The 19,342-nt window shown below is 32.8% G+C and overlaps 12 protein-coding genes across 12 annotated transcripts; 7 read left to right on the plus strand and 5 right to left on the minus strand.

The window, feature by feature from the left end:
• Positions 1-590: 590 nt before the first annotated feature.
• Positions 591-2,258, plus strand: ABP1 (Abp1p; the record flags this gene model as incomplete). The annotated part of the gene is made up of 1 exon (XM_019184999.1): positions 591-2,258. The coding sequence occupies one exon, from the start codon at positions 591-593 to the stop codon at positions 2,256-2,258; it is 1,668 nt and encodes a 555-aa protein (XP_019037131.1).
• Positions 2,259-2,433: 175 nt separating this feature from the next.
• Positions 2,434-2,915, plus strand: WICANDRAFT_80089 (uncharacterized protein; the record flags this gene model as incomplete). The annotated part of the gene is made up of 2 exons (XM_019185000.1): positions 2,434-2,454; positions 2,508-2,915. 2 exons carry the CDS (start codon positions 2,434-2,436, stop codon positions 2,913-2,915), a joined length of 429 nt encoding a protein of 142 aa, XP_019037132.1.
• Positions 2,916-2,982: 67 nt separating this feature from the next.
• On the minus strand, positions 2,983-4,120 carry CSM1 (Csm1p; the record flags this gene model as incomplete). The annotated part of the gene is made up of 4 exons (XM_019185001.1): positions 2,983-3,027; positions 3,078-3,217; positions 3,276-3,956; positions 4,012-4,120. 4 exons carry the CDS (start codon positions 4,118-4,120, stop codon positions 2,983-2,985), a joined length of 975 nt encoding a protein of 324 aa, XP_019037133.1.
• A 386-nt stretch (positions 4,121-4,506) lies between these two features.
• On the plus strand, positions 4,507-6,393 carry TUP1 (chromatin-silencing transcriptional regulator TUP1; the record flags this gene model as incomplete). The annotated part of the gene is made up of 3 exons (XM_019182215.1): positions 4,507-4,843; positions 5,066-5,155; positions 5,240-6,393. The coding sequence occupies 3 exons, from the start codon at positions 4,507-4,509 to the stop codon at positions 6,391-6,393; spliced, it is 1,581 nt and encodes a 526-aa protein (XP_019037134.1).
• A 378-nt stretch (positions 6,394-6,771) lies between these two features.
• Positions 6,772-8,021, minus strand: MVD1 (diphosphomevalonate decarboxylase MVD1; the record flags this gene model as incomplete). The annotated part of the gene is made up of 2 exons (XM_019182175.1): positions 6,772-7,917; positions 7,977-8,021. The coding sequence occupies 2 exons, from the start codon at positions 8,019-8,021 to the stop codon at positions 6,772-6,774; spliced, it is 1,191 nt and encodes a 396-aa protein (XP_019037135.1).
• Positions 8,022-8,374: 353 nt separating this feature from the next.
• On the plus strand, positions 8,375-9,612 carry COQ2 (4-hydroxybenzoate octaprenyltransferase; the record flags this gene model as incomplete). The annotated part of the gene is made up of 2 exons (XM_019180317.1): positions 8,375-8,510; positions 8,649-9,612. Exons 1-2 carry the CDS (start codon positions 8,467-8,469, stop codon positions 9,610-9,612), a joined length of 1,008 nt encoding a protein of 335 aa, XP_019037136.1. The 5' UTR covers positions 8,375-8,466.
• A 95-nt stretch (positions 9,613-9,707) lies between these two features.
• Positions 9,708-10,202, plus strand: WICANDRAFT_64081 (uncharacterized protein; the record flags this gene model as incomplete). The annotated part of the gene is made up of 1 exon (XM_019183669.1): positions 9,708-10,202. The coding sequence occupies one exon, from the start codon at positions 9,708-9,710 to the stop codon at positions 10,200-10,202; it is 495 nt and encodes a 164-aa protein (XP_019037137.1).
• Positions 10,203-10,622: 420 nt separating this feature from the next.
• On the plus strand, positions 10,623-11,474 carry MRX15 (Mrx15p; the record flags this gene model as incomplete). Its single annotated transcript, XM_019180796.1, has 1 exon — positions 10,623-11,474. A coding segment is annotated over one exon (852 nt), but the record flags the coding sequence as incomplete, so codon positions are not given.
• Positions 11,475-11,578: 104 nt separating this feature from the next.
• WICANDRAFT_95005 (uncharacterized protein) lies at positions 11,579-12,418 on the minus strand. The gene has a single exon (XM_019186478.1). The coding sequence runs from the start codon at positions 12,134-12,136 to the stop codon at positions 11,723-11,725; it is 414 nt and encodes a 137-aa protein (XP_019037139.1). The 5' UTR covers positions 12,137-12,418; the 3' UTR covers positions 11,579-11,722.
• A 790-nt stretch (positions 12,419-13,208) lies between these two features.
• WICANDRAFT_85108 (glycosyltransferase family 71 protein) lies at positions 13,209-15,311 on the plus strand (the record flags this gene model as incomplete). Its single annotated transcript, XM_019185838.1, has 1 exon — positions 13,209-15,311. One exon carries the CDS (start codon positions 13,209-13,211, stop codon positions 15,309-15,311), a length of 2,103 nt encoding a protein of 700 aa, XP_019037140.1.
• A 37-nt stretch (positions 15,312-15,348) lies between these two features.
• Positions 15,349-16,533, minus strand: WICANDRAFT_80098 (glycosyltransferase family 32 protein; the record flags this gene model as incomplete). Its single annotated transcript, XM_019185002.1, has 2 exons — positions 15,349-16,275; positions 16,339-16,533. The coding sequence occupies 2 exons, from the start codon at positions 16,531-16,533 to the stop codon at positions 15,349-15,351; spliced, it is 1,122 nt and encodes a 373-aa protein (XP_019037141.1).
• Positions 16,534-18,000: 1,467 nt separating this feature from the next.
• Positions 18,001-19,309, minus strand: WICANDRAFT_95018 (glycosyltransferase family 32 protein). The gene has a single exon (XM_019186479.1). The coding sequence runs from the start codon at positions 19,302-19,304 to the stop codon at positions 18,093-18,095; it is 1,212 nt and encodes a 403-aa protein (XP_019037142.1). The 5' UTR covers positions 19,305-19,309; the 3' UTR covers positions 18,001-18,092.
• Between the last annotated feature and the right edge of the window lie 33 nt (positions 19,310-19,342).

Raw genomic sequence — 19,342 nt, forward strand, 5'->3', positions numbered from 1 at the left:
AAAATTTTCATTTTGTGCAGATAATGCAGCTTGTTGAACACATTTGTTGAAAAATTTTCTTCTGAAGTGGTTGAGTTTGGTGTGTTTTCAGATGTTGATGCAGCATGTGATGCAGAAATATTGTTTTCAATTGCTGTAACACGAGGATTAGCCTTGGTTTTTCTGGCTGGTTTTCTGGTTTTGGTTACTCTAGTTGTTGAAGAGGTTGAAGAGGTTGAAGAGGTTGAAGAGGTGTTTCTTCTATTGGAGTTTCTTGTGACAGCCATTGTTTCTAGTTGATGTTGATTTAATGATCACTTGTTTTATTTTATTCGTGGTTTTAACCTGACAGAATATCCTCTACTGTGTGTATATAAGGTAATTCCGATGTTCTATTAATATACATATAATGTTACAATTAGTGGATTCTTGATTCTTCTTATAGTTGATGTGAAATGTTGAGTATTGATGAATTGTGCATAATTGGTTATTCTGGTTATGTAATACCTGACAAATTTGATTCGAATTAGGGGCGGGTTCAACACAATAACAATCAAAAACAGTCAACAACGGACAATCAATTGATCTGTATATCCATTCAAAAGTTAACCATGGAACAAATTAACTTATCCACCCACGGGAAAGACATCCAAAAAAGTTATGAACAAGTTGTTAGAGGTGATCCTTCAACAACTTGGGTTATTTATGGACCAGATTCTTCAAAAGCATATAAAGTTGCTGAACAAGGTACTTCATTCGAAGAATTCTTGGAAAGTTTTGATGAATCTCAAATCCAATTCGGTTTAGCAAGGGTCAACCCACCAGGTTCTGATGTTCAGAAAAACTTGTTGATTGGTTGGTGTCCAGATTCTGCTCCTATTAAGTCTAGATCTTCATTTGCACAAAACTTTGCTGAAGTTTCAAGATTATTAAAAGGTTATCATATTCAAGTCACTGCAAGAGATACAGATGATTTGGATAGAGATGAGCTATTATCAAGAGTCAGTGCAGCTGCTGGTGCTCGTTATTCAATCCAATCAGCTAGAACTAATGCTCCATCTTCAACCTCAAGCCCAGCACCAAAGGCTTTCAAACCAAAGCCAGCTGAAGCTCCGAAACCAGCTGTTTCCAAACCTTCTCCAAAGCCAGAACCACAAGTTATTAAACCATCTCCAGCTTCAATTGCTAAAAAAGAAGCCGAGGATGAATGGAATGAACCAGAAATTGAAGAAAGAGACTTCTCTAAAAACCCATTGAAACCAAATACTTCCACTTATAAACCAATTGGCCGTGTTAATTTACAAGATGTCATCAAGGAAGAAAAATCGAGACCTGACCCAAGATTAGAAATTGAACAATTGAAAGAAAAAGAAAGATTAAAGAAAGATAAAGAACTTGATGATTACTTGAAGACAAAATCTGCAACTTATGGTGCAAAAGCTCCAACTCCATCATCTGGTTTGAAAAAAGATAACGATAAAGTTGTCGGTGGTATCTCAAAGGCATTTGGTACTGAGAATGGTAAAACACCTGCACAGTTATGGGCCGAAAGAAAACAAAAATCCGCAGGTGCTACTCCAGAGCCAGTCTCCCAAGAAGAGGAAGATAAAAAAGAAGTTGAACAAGTTGAAGAAGAAGTTAATGTTTCAGATCTTAAAAAGAAATTCAATAACTTGGATGTTGAGGCTGAAAAAGAAGAGGAAGAAGAATCTAAATTACCACACCCTTCACCAGGTTTACAAAATGCATTCCCAAAAATCACTAAATTAAGTGACAAGCATGATTTTGAATCACAAAAACCTCCTGCATTTAAAAATGGAATTCCTTCACCAGGTATAAAGAGTGCGTTCCCAGGTTCTGATAGATCTGAATTCCCAGGCTTAGAAAAGGAAGAAGAAGAACCTAAGCAAGAAGAGGAAGAGGAAGAGGAAGAGGAAGAAGCTCCTAAACCTTCTCTACCATCAAGAGGTGCTGTTCCTCCACCACCACCTGCAAGAAACGAATCACCAGCTCCTTCATTACCAACAAGACAAAAAGAACCTGAACCAGTTCCAGAACCAGAACCTGAACCTGAAGTTGAAGAAGAGGAGCAAGAAGAAGCAGGTGCTATTGCCATTGCTGAATACGACTATGAAGCTTCAGAAGATAATGAATTAACATTTGCTGAAGGTCAACGTATCGTTAATATTCAATTTGTTGATGAAGATTGGTGGTTAGGTGAAACTGAAGGTGGTGACAAGGGTCTTTTCCCAGCTAATTATGTTACATTAGAGCAATAAAGTGTTTAAAGGGTAAAATTATGTATGTGTTTGTTGATGATTTTTGTAGTGGAGCTGAATACCGTTTTTTTTGGAACACACACGCACCTCATCACTAAAATGAAAAAGAAAAAAAAATTTTATCACTTGAGCTCATAATAGATCTCAAACGATAAAGATCAACAGATATTCAAAGATGGTTACTTTTAGTTGTGAAGTAAGTTTGTTTATTTGTTGGATTATGTCTTCTAGTACTAACCTTTGTTCCAGGTTTGTAACGAATCCATGCTTAAAAAGAAAGCAGACCAACATACTCAAAGATGTTATGGTGCTTACTTTACCTGTATTGATTGTTCAACCACCTTCAATGGTGCTGATTATAGAAAACATACACAATGTATAACGGAGGATCAAAAATACCAAAAGGCGTTGTATAGACCTAAGAAACAACAACAACCTAAGCAACAACAACCAAAAGAACAACCAGAAAAAGAATCAAAACCAGTGGAGGCTAAGAAAACTGAAAAGAAATCTAAAGTTGAAAAGCCAAAATTTGATTTAGGCAAACATAAAGGTGAAAAATTGTACAAAGTTTTGAAGAAATTGTCAAAAGACGATAAAAAGACATTATTGAAAAAGATTCAAATAACGAAAGATGGTAACTTAGAATTAGCATAATATAACATAAACAGCATAGATTAATAGTATACAAGTTTTGTTTTACTTTTCGGTATCATTTTCTTCTTCATTTGTTCAAGCCTCTGTAGATTTTGTGGTAAAATTGTTGTAGCTATTTGAAAAGTTAGTATGAGGCCTTACCGACTAGGAAATCAAACTTACGGTATCAATTGGGAAAGTTAAGTCATCAAAGAAATATTCTGGTAAGTATTTTTTCAAATCATTCGATTCTTCCTTGTTCACAGGCGTATAAATGATTTCGGAAGAGTCTTCCTTTGGAATTGTGAGTTTATAATCCAGAACTAAAAAATAGTGTTAGTCAATGAGATACAATATTGAACAATCTGTAGTTATACTTACCACCATTCTTACCAGATTGTGAACAATCGAATGATAATGCTTCATCGGTATCTTCAACACTATGAATTCTTAAACCAACAATTTGTTCCATCATATCTAGTATCAATTCATTTTGAAATGATTCTTCTTCATTCGCAATTGGTTGAACATCACCATTTGGATTGTTTTCCAACTCTGATAAACGACCTCTTAATTCTTCCAACTCTATTGATAATTGTTGATTTCTTGAAGTTAATGAATTTATCAAATCATCTGAAGTTTTAAAACGAGTCTCCGTGGAGCATTTTAGTTCATCAAACAATGCATCAGCTTTTGAAGATTTCAAATCATCTATTATTGAACTTAATTTTGGCAAATTCTTCGATACAAAGTTTTGATTAATGGCTTGTTCTGTTTTCTTGAACTCTAGATCTGGTTTATTAGATCCTAACGGATGCTTTTTGACAGGTGATGGTATTCTAGATGAAATTGATGAGACTCTCTTGGAAGGAGATGCTGGTGCAATGGATTTCGATGTAGTTATAGGGCTTACTTTTGATTGTTGTTTCTTTGATGGCACAGCTGGTTCTTCTTCCGGTTCAATATTTTCCTTTGTGAGCTCCTTCTCTGATTGTTCTTGTTTTTCTTCAGCTGGCTCAACTTTCTTCTTTTTACCTCTCCCACGAGCTTGTTTCTTTGGTGCTTGAATCAAAGATATGTTAGTTTCTTGGATCTGTTGCTTGGATCATATACTCACGCTCTTCAACTTCTGGAACATCCTCCTCAATTAGTTGTTGATCTTGTTCTTCCTCCTCCTTCTTGTTTCGTCTAGTGGATCTGGTGCCAGTCTTTCTCTTTGGAGGCATTATCAATTGGGATCTCTAGAAATGGTTGTTGATAGATCAATGTTTTGATTTGAATCTATATTTTTTTTTGTTTACATCTCGAAAATCAGGAAAAACAAAAGGAAATATCCAAAATAGGAAATAGCTACATCTGGATATCCGAAGAATCTCCCACGTGATCCTTTTTGAGCCACATCCGACCTTTCGCGCTCAGGAGAAAAAAACGAAAAAGTTTCAAGAAAAAGGTCCAAATTCAAGAAAACACAACAACGACTTCGACCGGTTCAGTAGAGCAAAATCCATCAACAAAACAAACCCTGATTAACTTGTTTCTAACCGAGAAGGTGTTATTCGACCGTTGGCACAAGCTAGACAGACTATTTTGAAAGAGAGAGAGATTGCTTACAATGTCTTCGTATCCCCAAAGACCAGTCCACCAAAATTACCAAAGGCTCAATGAACTATTGGATGCCATCAAGGAGGAATTTGAAAATGTCAACAATGAAGCTTCAAGTTTTAGACTACACAAGAATGAATATGACTTGAAATTTAATCAGCAAACAAGTGAGATGCAACAGATTAGACAAACCGTTTATGATCTGGAAATGGCTCATAGAAAGATAAAAGAAGCTTATGAAGATCAAATCAATAGATTAAAAAATGAATTGGAATTGAAAGATAGACAATTGGCATCAATTCAACAACAACAGCAACAAAATCCAAACCAACCTTTGTTAAGTAATGGTTCAAATAATTTACCAAAGCCTCAATTTGGTTACAATCAAGGTTCAAATGCCAATACTCCTCAACAACCTCAATCTCAATTACCATCAGTTCAACCACAACAACATCAATTACCACCACCTCCAACTACTCAACAACCACCAGCCTCTCAACAACAATTACCACCAGTTGGTTCAGTTCGTCAACAATCAACTTCTCCAAATCAACCAAAAACGGAACCAGCTTCATTAGCTCCAATCCCTTCCCAACCCCAACAACAAACTCCATATCAAGAAGCTAAACCAACTGCTACTCCAAGTGGTGGTGCTGCAAGTGCTCAACCAGTTACTGCAACAACTCCATCTGGTGGTGCTTCATCTACTGCTGTTGCAACAACAACAAATGCAACCAACGGAGGTGCTGGATATTTAGTTCCAGCTAATCAAAGAGCTACTCATGCAAAGCAAATTCCACCTTTTTTACATGATTTAGAATCTACTTCAGTTCCAGCTCATTTAAGAAAATTACAACCAGAATATTATATCTTGTATAATCCATCATTACCTAAGACGGTTGATGTTGAATTAGTTCATTCATTAGATCATTCATCAGTTGTTTGTTGTGTTCGTTTTTCAAATGATGGTAAGTTTTTAGCTACTGGTTGTAACAAGACTACACAAGTTTTCGGTGTTGAAACTGGTGAATTAGTTGCAAGATTAGCTGATGATAATACCGCTTCAGAAAATGGGAACAGTGGTGCAGATTTATATATTAGATCTGTTTGCTTTTCACCAGATGGTAAATTTTTAGCTACAGGTGCTGAAGATAAAGTTATTAGAATTTGGGATCTTTCCACAAGAAGAATTACTAAATATTTAAAAGGTCATGAACAAGATATTTATTCATTAGATTTCTTCCCAGATGGTAATAGATTAGTTTCAGGTTCTGGTGATCGTACAGTTAGAATTTGGGATTTACAAAGTGGTCAATGTTCATTAACTTTATCAATTGAAGATGGTGTCACTACAGTTGCAGTTTCACCAGATGGTAAATTAGTTGCAGCAGGTTCATTAGATCGTACAGTTCGTGTTTGGGATTCATCCACTGGGTTCCTTGTTGAAAGATTAGACTCAGAAAATGAAGCAGGCACTGGACATAAAGATTCGGTTTATTCAGTTGCCTTCACATCAGATGGATCTGAAGTTGCTTCAGGTTCATTAGATCGTACAGTTAAATTATGGTCATTAAAACAATTGGGTAATGGAACTTCATCAAATACACAATCTAAAAATGTTACAGCATGTGAAGTTACATATGTTGGTCATAAAGATTTTGTCTTGTCAGTTTGTTCATCCCCAGATTCTCAATATATTTTATCAGGTTCAAAAGATCGTGGTGTGATATTTTGGGAAAAGAAGACCGGTGATCCATTATTAATGTTACAAGGTCATAGAAACTCAGTTATTAGTGTTTCTGTTGCTAATAATGCTATTAGTGGTGCAGGTATGTTTGCTACCGGTAGTGGTGATTGTAAAGCTAGAATTTGGAGATGGAATAAAGTTCAAAATTAAAGGCAGGGTCCTATAATTTGATGGAGAAAATGAATTAAAACATATGGGAGAATCAACTATTTGATCATGTGTGTGTCTTGTGCTGTTTGTTTTTTTGTTTTATGTGTTGATCACTCTGATCCTTTTTTCATTTTATTTTTTCAGAGTTGATTATTGTTTTTTGAACTTGATCTTTTTTTTCTTCTTCTTTATCTTTTGCCCTTGATAATATTAATATTATTACTTGACTTTTTGTGTTATATATATTAGGTTTGTTGTTTTTACAAAAATACAAATTATCTTATTCAAAAGCAAAACGTAGTACTTAATGCAACTTTTAGTTCAACCATTCTAACAAATATTATACAAATAATTACATAGCAAATATTAACTAATTAATTAGGCTTTTGGAAACCCATCAGCACCAACTAATGATTCATTGGTATCTTGAGGACCATCACCAACTTTAGTTAAAATGATTCTTGAAACACCTTTATATAATTCATCATCTAATTGAAATTGAATCTTGGAACTATTTGAATTGAATTCAGATGAAAATTTATTCAATTCATCTTGAGAAAATTTTTTAGACCAACCTTCAACTTTATCAAATAATTGATACAAGAAACTTAGGATCTTAGATTCATTGAAATCTTCATAATAAATAACAGCATTTGGACCTGCATCAAAAGTATAAGCTGCAATAGTTTCACCATAAAATTCATTAATTGAATGAACTAATTTAATGATTTTTTTAGATGTATCATTTAGATAAAAAATTGGAGGATAAGAATCTAGACAAGTTGAATGGAAAGAATTTGAATCCTTCATTGTTAATTCTGCGAAAACTGGGAAATTCTTGTCAATTATTGATTTTTTCATTTCTTCAAATCTTTTTGGAACAACTTCTTTGATTCTCCATTGAAACAAATCTGAAGTTTTAACAGTTGTTTGCATACCACTTGTTGATGGAGTATCTTTTTTATCAGCACTAACAACCAAGATTGCAGCTTTTAAATTTGACCAATGGGATAAAGGAGCAACTTCAACAGCTTTTGAGTCTGAACCGTCTTGTGCATCACCCATTTCCCAAGCAACATATCCACCAAACAATGATCTACATGCAGAACCTGAACCTTTTCTTGCAATTTTGGAAATTTCTGAAGTTGATTGTGGTAATTTATATAATTTAGCAATTGCAACAACTAAAGCTGAAAATCCAGCAGCTGAAGAAGCTAACCCAGCAGCAGTTGGGAAATTATTTTCAGACACGATATGTAACCCCCAACTAGATATTTTAGGTAAGGATGAATCTGATTGTTCCAATTCTTGACGTAAACTTCTTAAATCTTTTAAACAATTTTGAGTTCTTTCAGAGTTTAAAGATTCTTCTTTACCATTTAGCCATAGTTTATCTTGTTTGAACTCTTCAGAAGTGGCAACAGAGGTTAAAGTACGTAAATCATCTTGAGATAAAGTGACAGATATTGAAGAATTTGTAGGCAAGTTCAAATCCTTGTCTCTTTTCCCCCAGTATTTTAGGGTCTTGAAAGAAGGCGGTTAGTTTTGGATGTCAATTGATGTAGTGGTGATCTCTTACTCACTGCAATGTTAACTGGAGCTGTAGTAGAAGCCGTGTAAACCACCATTTTCGTCTGGTTCTAATTTGTTTTTATCAACTGATCGAATTCAAATTCATTTTCATTTTCATCAACAAAAACAAAAAAAATTAAACGACGGATTTTTTGCAAAACGCATTCGCGGTATGATTATGTAATTACAAAACGTTACCCTCTTTTGAACGTTTTCTGGTAAGAGCAGCATTATGATAAAGTAATCTCTGACTAAGCATAGGGTTCAAGTAATAAGAACATGATCTAATGAAATAGATCTACTTGGTATTGAATATAGTTAGATTTGATATTACGACTAATGTTGTAATCTTGATCTTCATTTGATCTCTTTCTTCCGTTGGAAATGGCTTTAAAAATAATCCATTTCATGATCCTCCGAGAAACCATTTGAAAAGAAAATTAATTAGTAAAGAATTATCTTGAGCAAGAACCCAATCCATCCAGGAATTACCCACTAATCATGTTAAGATCGCATTCTATCTTCCTTCTACAGAGCTCTATAAGGTGTCAATTCCCCAAGACTTCAAAGACATTCTTGTTAAGACGTCTTTTAACAACTCCAACAAAACCAACAAATCAAATCATTAAAACACCTGAACCACCAACTTCAATAACATCCAGTATAAAACACAATGATAATAGATTCACTCAAAAGGAAAGAGATGAAGCAGCTGCCCTTAGGTTGAAAAGTCTTGGTCCATACGTTTCAAAATTACCAACTTCTTGGATCCCATATGCTGAATTGGCAAGATTAGATAAACCTGTGGGGACTTGGTTATTATATATCCCATGTACTTGGTCAATTCTAATAGGTGCTCAACAAATAGGTGCACCATTAGGCTCTACGTTGGGGATGTTGGCTATATTTGGTACAGGGGCTTTAATCATGAGAGGGTTTGGTTGTACTGTTAATGATTTATTAGATAAAAATCTTGATAATAAAGTGTTGAGAACTATAGAGAGACCAATTGCAAGTGGCCGAGTTAGTCCATTCCAAGCTAAAATGTTTGCAGGTGGTCAATTAGCAGCAGGATTAGCTGTTATTTTGCAAATACCTTGGGATTGTTTCCTTTTAGGTTCTTCATCATTATTCCTTGTTTGTACATATCCATTATTTAAAAGATTTACTTATTATCCACAAGCTGTGTTATCATTAGCCTTCAACTGGGGTGCATTGTTGGGGTTCCCAGCCATGGGTGTTTGGGATCCAAATGTTATGATTCCATTGTTTTTATCAAGTTTCTGTTGGACAATGACTTATGATACAATTTATGCCCATCAAGATAAAAAATTCGATATAAACGCAGGTATTAAATCCACTGCATTGAAATGGAAAGATCATTCAAAGAAAATCTTTGTTGGATTAACAGCTACTCAATTAAGTTTATTAGCATTAACTGGTGTAAATGCTGGAATAATTACAGGACCTGGTTTTATCATTGGGAGTGGGATATTCGCCTATAGATTAGTGCAAATGATCCGCAAAGTTGATTTAAATGATCCAAAGAGTTGCTGGTCCCATTTCACAGGGAACATCAGCTCAGGATTGTATTTTTCTTATGGATTATTCTTTGATTATTTATTACAAGTTTTTGGCATATTGTGAACATGAGTGTATTTATCAATAAAATATTAATAGTGAAAAATTCAAATTGTAAGTACAAAACCATTAAAAACTCTTAAAACAAGCTAAAAAAAGCCATGTCCACACAAAATAACCGAGTAAAGAAGCCTAGAGTCACCAATTTCAAATCATCAGACCGTCGTTTGGCTGCTGGAATACGACCAGAATCGTTTTTATTGAGTCAACAACACCAAAATGTGAATATTTCACCAGCTATTCAAAAACATCAACCAATAATAAAAGGAACAAACACAAAGAATAATAAAAACAAGAAGAACCACAATACAGATCCAACATTAGAAGAATGGGATCCAGCACATTTTAGATTATTTGTGGGTAATTTAGGTTCTGATGCAAATGATACAATTTTATTGAAATCATTTGGGATTTATCCAAGTGTTACAAAAGTTAAAGTGCCCATGGATAAGAATGGGGCTAATAAAGGTTATGGGTTCGTTGCATTTAGTGATCCAAATGATTATTTGAAAGCTTTTAAAGAACTGAATGGGAAATATATTGGACATAATCCATGTGTTTTAAAGAAGGCTAATGATTTGAAGAAGAAGAAGTGAGAAAATGAACCAAAAAAACAGAGTAATTTACAAATTTTTAAGTGAAATAATCCAAAATTGATCTTTTTAATTAGAATTTATCATGATTTTTAGTGTCTATTTTTGACGTAGTAATTTCTTCATTTTTTTAAGGCCCTTGACGTGAATAATTTTCGTCAAAATTAAAAAACCAAAAATTGGCCCATAATCATGATCATCATCAACAACTTCATCAACATAAACAACTTAAAAATGAGTCTGAAAAGACCTCTTTTCCTACTTCCCTCGTTGAAACAACACCTGATAACACCAAAATTCATTCCTTTATCACTCAGATACTATGCTTCATCTTCAAAACAACCAATTCCCAAATCACATCATCCATCACCTCCACCAACAATAAAACAGAATAGAAACCTACCAGATTCATTCAAGAAAACCATACCTGGAGAAACTGAGCAATCAAACTCATTAATGTCAAGATTACCTTCATTCCCATTACGTAACAATGCAACATTATTACCAAAACCTGGAGTACCAACTTCAGCAACACATTCATTAAGATCAATGTTGGAGATTTTAAATAATAAAAAAGCACCTGAATTGATTTATGAGAGTGAACCACATAAATTATGTTTCTTATGTTGTGGTGCATTTGCCCTAGTTTTCACAATATATGGATTAAGTTTCTTACAATGGTCAAGTTCAACAGCTTATGAATTATATAAACTTGATGATGATTTATATTTATTCTTGGGTAGAATTGGTGTTAATTTATTGATTGCATCAGTTGCAGGATTATTAGTGACGTGTGCTGTATTGTTCCCAACAAGATTAATTAGAAGAATTTATTATTTACCTGGTGATAAGAAAATCAATGATCATATTAAATTCACTACACATCCATTATTACCAGGTCGTACAACACCTGTTCATACTATCCCATTGACAAAGTTGAATAGAACTAAAAAAGGTCGGATTTTCACCAAGAATGGTATTTATGGGACTTTGGATAAGAGTACATTATTTTTCCTTTTAAAAGAACAAGATGCCAAGTTTGGATATTGGATAGTTGATAGAAATGGTTGGTTTTGGGGTGATGGTCGAGTCTTTGATGTTTTATTTGGTAAAGATTCATTAAATGAAGCTGAAAATGCGCTAACTTATGATGAAAAATTTGGTCAAGCAAATAAGAAATTAAAAGAAGAAAAAAAAGAATTGAAAAATCAATATGGTCAAAAATGGCCATTGAAAATTGGTGCTGAAATTATTAAAGAAGATGTTGGTAAAGTGATTTCAAAGATAAATAAAAGAGATCAAAAAAGTAAATTGAGAAGGGAAATCAGTGCTAAAAAAGTGACAAAGAACAAGAAAAAATGAGTTACATTTATATTTATTTTATACTGTATATAGAATTTATCAAATGATTGTAAATAATCAATTTCTACAAAGTAAAAATAACCCAAAATTTTTCATATCCATTATATAAAAACGCCAAATAATCAAAATAGTATTTCCCATAAATCAAAAAGGTAGTAAAATCAATCAATGACAATTGGATCATTTGATTGGTCATCCAGAACAACAACTTCATCGTCATCATCATCAATAACTTCAACAACTTCATTTGTCTTAGGTTTCTCTGGAACTGTTTGTTTCCGTTTTGGTGTATTTCCCACTAGTTTATTAAATTCTTCCATCGCCTTTGCATTTCTAGCCAATAATTCATTTGTAGCTTTATCTTTATCTTTTGATAAATCTGGAAACTCTCTTCTGAAAACAGGATTATTCAAATTAAACCCATGACTAGATTTAGCATAATTTTGTCTCACTAAAGGAGTAGTGGTACAACAACCAGTAGCAGGTTCATTACCAGTCATAAAACTAACCAAGGCAGTCAAAATTGTAGAAACACTCCAAGCAGGATTCCAACTTTCTGGATGGAAATCACTCATACTTAGACAAATTTTTTGATTAGGTACAAAACGACCATTTGGAGTGAAAACACGAATCCCTGGAGGTTTGAAAGGGTATTGTGGAGGGAAATTCAAAGAACCATGATATTCACCACCTTCAAAAGCTGAAACCTGGAGGACCTGTAATGATGAAATGCCAGTCCAATATATTTGATTCAGATGGATGAGTTTGGATTAAATCAACTGGGTTTTCCACGATTTTCTTGTATTCTTTTGTTAACCTTTTGGAGCACTGAGGAGAGGCCATTATGAGTAGCTAGTGGAGGGTATAACAATGGGAAGAAGATGGATTGTGATCAGTTGAAAGTAGTTGAAATGAATTAAAACTAGTAAACTAAAATGTTTTTGGATCACAAAATTGACAATTCACAAAAGTCGCGAATTTGATTTTATGAAGAATTTGAATTGATTTTGGTTTAATTTTGATTTGAATTAATGATTTTGGAAGTGTTTTATAGTGATTTTAGAGATTTTATATTTGGTCTTATATTGGATTAGTGATTTCTTTGTTTCTTTGTTTCTTTGTTTTATGTAATTCAAATGCTTATTTGTGGAATTTGGCTTGTTCTTTGTTCTACATTGATGGTAGTTAACTATAAAATTATATTAGCAATATATATCAGTTTAATGGCAATTCCAACGCGTGTTTTCTATCAAATTCATCGATTCTTCTTCATTTTCATTGATTTAATTCATTTTTATCAATTTTCACCAATTTTTTATTTCATTTTCAATTTACGCGTCATGATATTTTTGAGGACTAGTCTCTTATTCTTACATAAGCAACTTTAGAGTTAGGGTTACAGCCTAAACGGGTCTAGGCACTGCACCCCATACAAAACGCAGGGGAGTCTTGAGTCTGGCCTAGTAATACGTCTGGGTCTGGTCAGGTCTAGGACTAAAAAATAAAACCAAAAAAACGAGATAATAGGAATTTCCAAAAGGTATAAAAAGAATTGGAATTTGGACTCTTTTCATTTTAATCATTTGAGCTTTAATTTGGTACAACTGAAGCTGTGCTGTTGGTGCTGGTGCTGTTGGTATTGCTGCCATGTCCCTCTTCAAAATCATCAACTTGGCTCAGGTCCATGCTGCTAGAGGTGCTGATTCGATCCTTCGTTATACAACCCGTTTTGGTATTTATAGAATTCAATTGTTTAAAACGTTGTTGATTTCAACTTTGTTATTGATATTCATCACCCAGATCTTCCATTCTTTAAGCTCATCATCATCAGAACAAGCTCATAAGGATCTTTTGGTCATTAAACCTGAAGATGTTTATAACTCCCATTATGATTCTTTAGTGGATTTGCAAAACTTGGAACATTTAGGTTTGAACCAAAGATGTAATACTTTTTTCGAAAAATTATCATCAAGTCAAGATTTCAAAGACTTTGATTGGTTTAATGCAAATTTAAAAGATGTGAAAATTGTACCAAAATTGAAAACTTTCATAGAACAAAAAAAACTGGAACATAAACAAGATGATAAGATTCCAAATGATAAAATAAAAGAATGGGAAAAGGAATATAATTCAAATTTCAGTAATGATAAGATATATATGAAAAGATTACTTGATTTCATTTCAAATCTAAGAATCTATGGAACTTGTTATATTGAAAATAATCTATTCAATGAAATTACAGGTGCTAAAAAGGCTTATAATTTATTTTGGGATGATGAAGCTAAAAAGGATTTAACAAATTCAAATACCTTCCAAATCTCAAATGAATTAGAAATTAGATTATTCCCATGGATTACTAAAATTTATCCAGTTTTCAAGCATGGTTTAAAACAATTGAGTGTTGGATTACCTCAGATTTCCAATGATGCTGATAATGATGACCAGGATTTCAATTCAAAATCTTCATTCCTGTACAATTATAAACATGGGTTGAATGGGAAAGGTATTGTTATTCCAATTTATGATTCTTCAGATATAAAATATCTCTTCAAAATTTCCAAAACTCTAAGATTTATTGGGAATAAATTACCAATTCAAATTGTTCATAAAGGTTTAATTGATGAAGATGATGAAAAGAAAATCTATGAAGCATTTACCAAAGATATAGATGGTGATGAATTCTTCCATACAGATATAATTGATTCATTACCAAATGGATATGATACAACTTTATCAAAACAAGATATATATTTTGTTGATATTAAAATGTCAATCACTGATATTTATTCCAAATCAATTATGAATCGTGTCAAATTTAAAAATTTTGCCATCTTGTTTAGTTCATTCCAAAAAATCATATTATTAGATCCATCAATTTTACCATTCAATAAACTAACAACTTTATTACAAAATGAACAATTCATTCAATCAAATTCATTATTTTTCCCAGATTTGAGATATTCAACACCTGCAAAACTAAATGAAGTTGAATTCTTTACAGATTTATTACCAAATAAAGTTGATTCTCATTTCTTTGGTATTGAACAAGTTTCATCAGATTTCGTCAAATCTTCAAGATTTTTCCACAAGAATTTTGCCCAACTGGTTAACAATGATGTTGTTGTGTTAAACAAACGTGATAATTTCCTTGGTGTGTTGTTATCTTTAAGTATTAGTCACCTACCATTGAAATTTGAAACTCCATTCATTGAAAATGAATTTGTTTGGTTAGGTTCTTTATTATCTGGTGAGAAGGTTTATTTCCATGACACTCCAACAAGTTTAATTGGTACTTTTACTGATGATTCAAATAGACGTATTAAATTATCAGCTTCCAAAGAGATTTGTTCAAGTCATAAAGGTGTTTTCGATAATGATAATTCAACTTTAATATTCATTACCAATGGTGCTTTTAATTGTGATGAAGATAATATTGAATTGGAAAAAGATGTTGATAAACCATTTTTCAGAGGATTTGAAGGTAAAGTGGAAAGTTTAAAGAAATGGCAATTGGAAAAGACAAGTTTTAAAGCTGCCATAATTCCAGTGGCTCAAGAGTTTCAAGTGCCAAATAAGATTGATGAAGTTGCTGTTTCGATATCTAATGAAGAGCATTATTGTAATAATCAAATGTTGTGTGTTTATGATATATTGGGTGCTAAAGATGATGCCCAATACCATGGTCAAGTTATTGAGATTGATTCTAACCAACATCAAGTTGTTGAATATATTGAAAAGTTGTGGTCATAAATATAACTACATTAATGTATAATAATAAAATATGTATTCAATTCTTCCAACTTCCTTTGAAATGATGGAAAACATATTGCCTTGGATCATGTTCTTTATCAGCAAGATAAGCTGGTGGTAATAATAAAACATCTTCATCAAACAAGATTGGATATTGCAATAATGTTAGGTTTTGCCATCCAATAGGTCTATGGATTGGATCATAGCTTGACATATGTCCATTATCTTTAGGTTTAGCATATTTGATTTTCTTTTGAAGACTTAATGGATTTCTATTAATGATATTATCCTGTTTGAAATTCACCCCAGGGTTTAACTTTTCAGTTGTTTTGTAAACTTCATTAAGATAATCAAACACGGTATCTGTAAACATTGCAGGACCTGTCCATTCCATAACACCATCATATTTTGTGGAGCTTCCATCATTAAAATCAAATTTTTTACCATTCTTGGTTAAAATTTTAGTAGTTTCATCATAATGATTTAAAGATAAATCAGCAATTCTATAAATCAATTCTCTGAAAAATGGATGTCCAGGTTTAGCTTGTAATGTCCATTGACAAAATTGTAAACGACGAGGCATATAAACTATCCAAGCTTTATCATCACGATCACTTTCAATTCCAATAGTAAGACCAATCTTATTATTTGAAGGATCTTGAATCATTGTATTGTTATATGATAACCAATTAGATAGATTTGATTTTAAAGACGTATCAATATCTGAATAAACACCTCCTTTAGCGAAAAGAATCAAATATCTAATAAGATCACTTTGTAAAATGACTAAAGGCATTTTTTTGAAAGCTTTTGAAATTTCAGGTATTTCATTGATAAAAATATCATCAACAACTTGATCATTTTCATGATTTGGTATAATTTTATGAATAAACCCATCTTGATCATCCCAAGTTTTAATCAATATTTGTAAACCTTGATCTAAAGTTGATACATCATTAGTTTTCTACATTTGCCAAATATTATGAGGAATAGGTTCATTTGATTTAGTATATGGGAATGCTTGTACAAGTTTCAATCTTAAATCATCAGGTTTATAAATTTGAGATATTCTAAATTGATCAACAGATTTAAAAGTGTATTTGACCCATAATTCATCTATTGTTTGATTGGTTGGAGCATGAAACTTGTAAAGACCCAGATTAATCAAGACTATTGTCAAGATTGCAGCTAGTGGTATGAATTTTGTCTTGTATAACTGCATTTTTGGGTATAAAATACGTTGAACCTAAGAAGATTGAATTCTCAAATATTCATCACCACTTTGAGCTTTATATATTCACCATTTCACCAAGGGCCAAAGGGGGCCAGGCCCATGCCTTGTCAACAATAGATATAGAAATAATATTTTATTATTAAATTAACCATCTTTATTGTGCACAATGGCTTAATTGCAACAATAGATAACGGTACCGTGACACGGACTAGACTCTTCAAGGCACACCAACCATTGATCAATATCTAATCACCATTATAACCTACACTCTCATGAACATTCTGAATATATCATATTGAACCATTATAATCATGATGAGCTATTTTTCATGTTGTTCAATATCATGCTCAACCAACATTTAAATTACGAGACTAGCTCTTCACATCTTTTCACCAACTAAGCACAAGACCATCACTCCGTTAAGTAACATGAGACACTGGAGCCTAAACTGCATGTATACCTGGTCTCAGATATAACTTCAAGAACCAATGAAACCACCTCAACTGCTCACAAAACACCAGAAAAGCCGTATAGAATCCAGATCATCTATTCCTTAATCATTTTTCTTCAGCCATGGAATTATTCATGTAACCAGTTCATTACCAGTAAATCTCCTATCTTAATCCTAATCTCCAAATAAGCCAATTATAGCACAACTTGAAGTTAAATTCATGATCCTTCACGTCGTCACAATGAAAAGTTTATCACACTTACATTTTTCATTAAAGTTTATTTTCTGAAGTCCGGGTCGAGCCTAGACTTCCCGATTGGGAAGTGAAAAGACAACTACTTGTGAATAATAAAGTGCTAATATTATTGTACTAGCTAGCTTCTTGTATCTGTCTCAGACTAATATTAAAATGGTCATCAAGACGAGTATAATTCGCATTAACCCAAGTTCCAACTGACCACAATTAGACCACCTAATTGATCTGTACATGTTTCTTTGTTGCAACACTAGTCTAGGGTCCAAACGTCTTTTCCTGAAACTGATTCTATTTGAGCAAATTAATCAACAGCACAGTTGATTTAGGTAATAGGAAGTTCCTGAAGAAGAAACCCTGATCCAGCGTAGCACGGTGTTGTTTATTACTGTTTTATAACGTATCCATATTGTTCCTCGTATTCGCTTCAGGATTCAATTTTCAGAGACTACCTCGGACCTTTGACACATTTCTTCGCCAAAGGAACAGACTATATTGATATGATGTTGGTGGCCTAGCTATTGTTAAAAACCCTAAAATAAACGGCCAATCAGCAAATTACATTTAATAGAGTAAAGCATCCATGATTCATGATTTAACATCTATTCATTTCAACCGCATTCTTGATCTCTGATTTAAACTAACATCTTCTAGTTATTAATAGTTCAAAGATTCATACAAATCTCCAATTCAGCCAATCAAGGCTCAAGGCTCAAAAACGTATTTTTCAAATAAACTTTATTTTTTATCTGAGCCTAGACTTCCTAATCGGGAAGCAAGTGGTCTTGACGCAATTTTACAGTACTTAAACAAAAGAAAATGGTTCATTAATTAATTGAATTTTCAACTCTTCCAACTACCTTTGAAATGATGCTGAGTATAATCATCAGGCTCACCTTTTTTACCATTGAAATAGATAATAGGTAGCAACAACACATCTTCATCAAATAGAATAGGGTGCACTTGTTTTGTAATATTCTGCCATCCAATTGGTCTTTCAATTGGATCGTATTCATTATGCCAACTTCCTTTCAAAACTGGGTATTTAATCTTTGATTGTAGATCCAATTCCCAATTTGGATTAATCATTCTTTCTTTAGCAAAATCTAAACCTGGTGTTAAACTTTCACTTTTCTTATAAACATCATTTAAATATTCAAATAACACATCTGTAAACATCCCAGGACCTGTCCATTCCATAATACCTGCAAACTTAGTTGGAGAACCTGAATTCATATCATATTCTTGACCATTCTTAGTTAGGATATTTGTTTCTGGGTTGAAATGATTTAATGCTAAATCTGAAATTCTATAAATCAACTGTCTATAGAATGGATGTCCAACTTTAGATTGAATAGTCCATTGACAAAATTGTAAACGACGAGCCATACCATTTCTTGCCCAACTTTTTTCATCACGATCACTTTCAATACCTATTGTCAATCCAACTTTATTATCAACGTCATAAATTTGATCTTTATAAATAAACCAATCCAAAATATCTTTATTTAATGAAGTATCAATATCTGAATAAATTCCTCCAAATGCAAATACTAATAAATATCTCATGAAATCAGATTTCAAAATGATTTTAGGCAAGATATGGAAAGCTTTTTGAACTTCAGGAACATCAACAAATGTTGAATTAACAATAACACTTAGTTGATCATCGCCAATTAATTCATATTTAAAAGAGCCTTTTGTTTCATCTTGTTGAGTTGTCCAAGTCTTGATTAAATCTTGTAAACCTTGATCTAAATTTCCTATATCATTATTCTTCCACATTTGCCAAATGTTTCTAGGTGGTTTTTCAGTGGTTTTTTCATAAGGGAAGGCTTTTGATAATTTGTATCTAATATCATCATTATTCCAAACTCTATGAATGTTGAAATCATCAACACTTTTATAACCTTTATAATATTCTTTATATACTTTATTCAATCTGATTTTAGATGGTTCATGGAAATATAATAGGGTCGTAAAGGAAACATTCACTATGATTATCATCAATAGTACCAGGATAAAAGCCCTACTTTTCTTAAAAGCTGGAAACATATCTTTTTCTTTTAGATCTAATTCAAAACGGAAACTTG

This window comes from Wickerhamomyces anomalus (assembly GCF_001661255.1).
Source record: "Wickerhamomyces anomalus NRRL Y-366-8 unplaced genomic scaffold WICANscaffold_5, whole genome shotgun sequence".
In the NCBI taxonomy this organism is placed as follows: domain Eukaryota; kingdom Fungi; phylum Ascomycota; class Saccharomycetes; order Phaffomycetales; family Wickerhamomycetaceae; genus Hansenula; species Hansenula anomala.

Coding starts and splice junctions, on each gene's coding strand:
- WICANDRAFT_95005 (XM_019186478.1), bottom strand. CDS start 12,136: ATGAGTGATTTCCATCCAGAAAGTTGGAATCCTGCTTGGAGTGTTTCT.
- WICANDRAFT_95018 (XM_019186479.1), bottom strand. CDS start 19,304: ATGTTTCCAGCTTTTAAGAAAAGTAGGGCTTTTATCCTGGTACTATTG.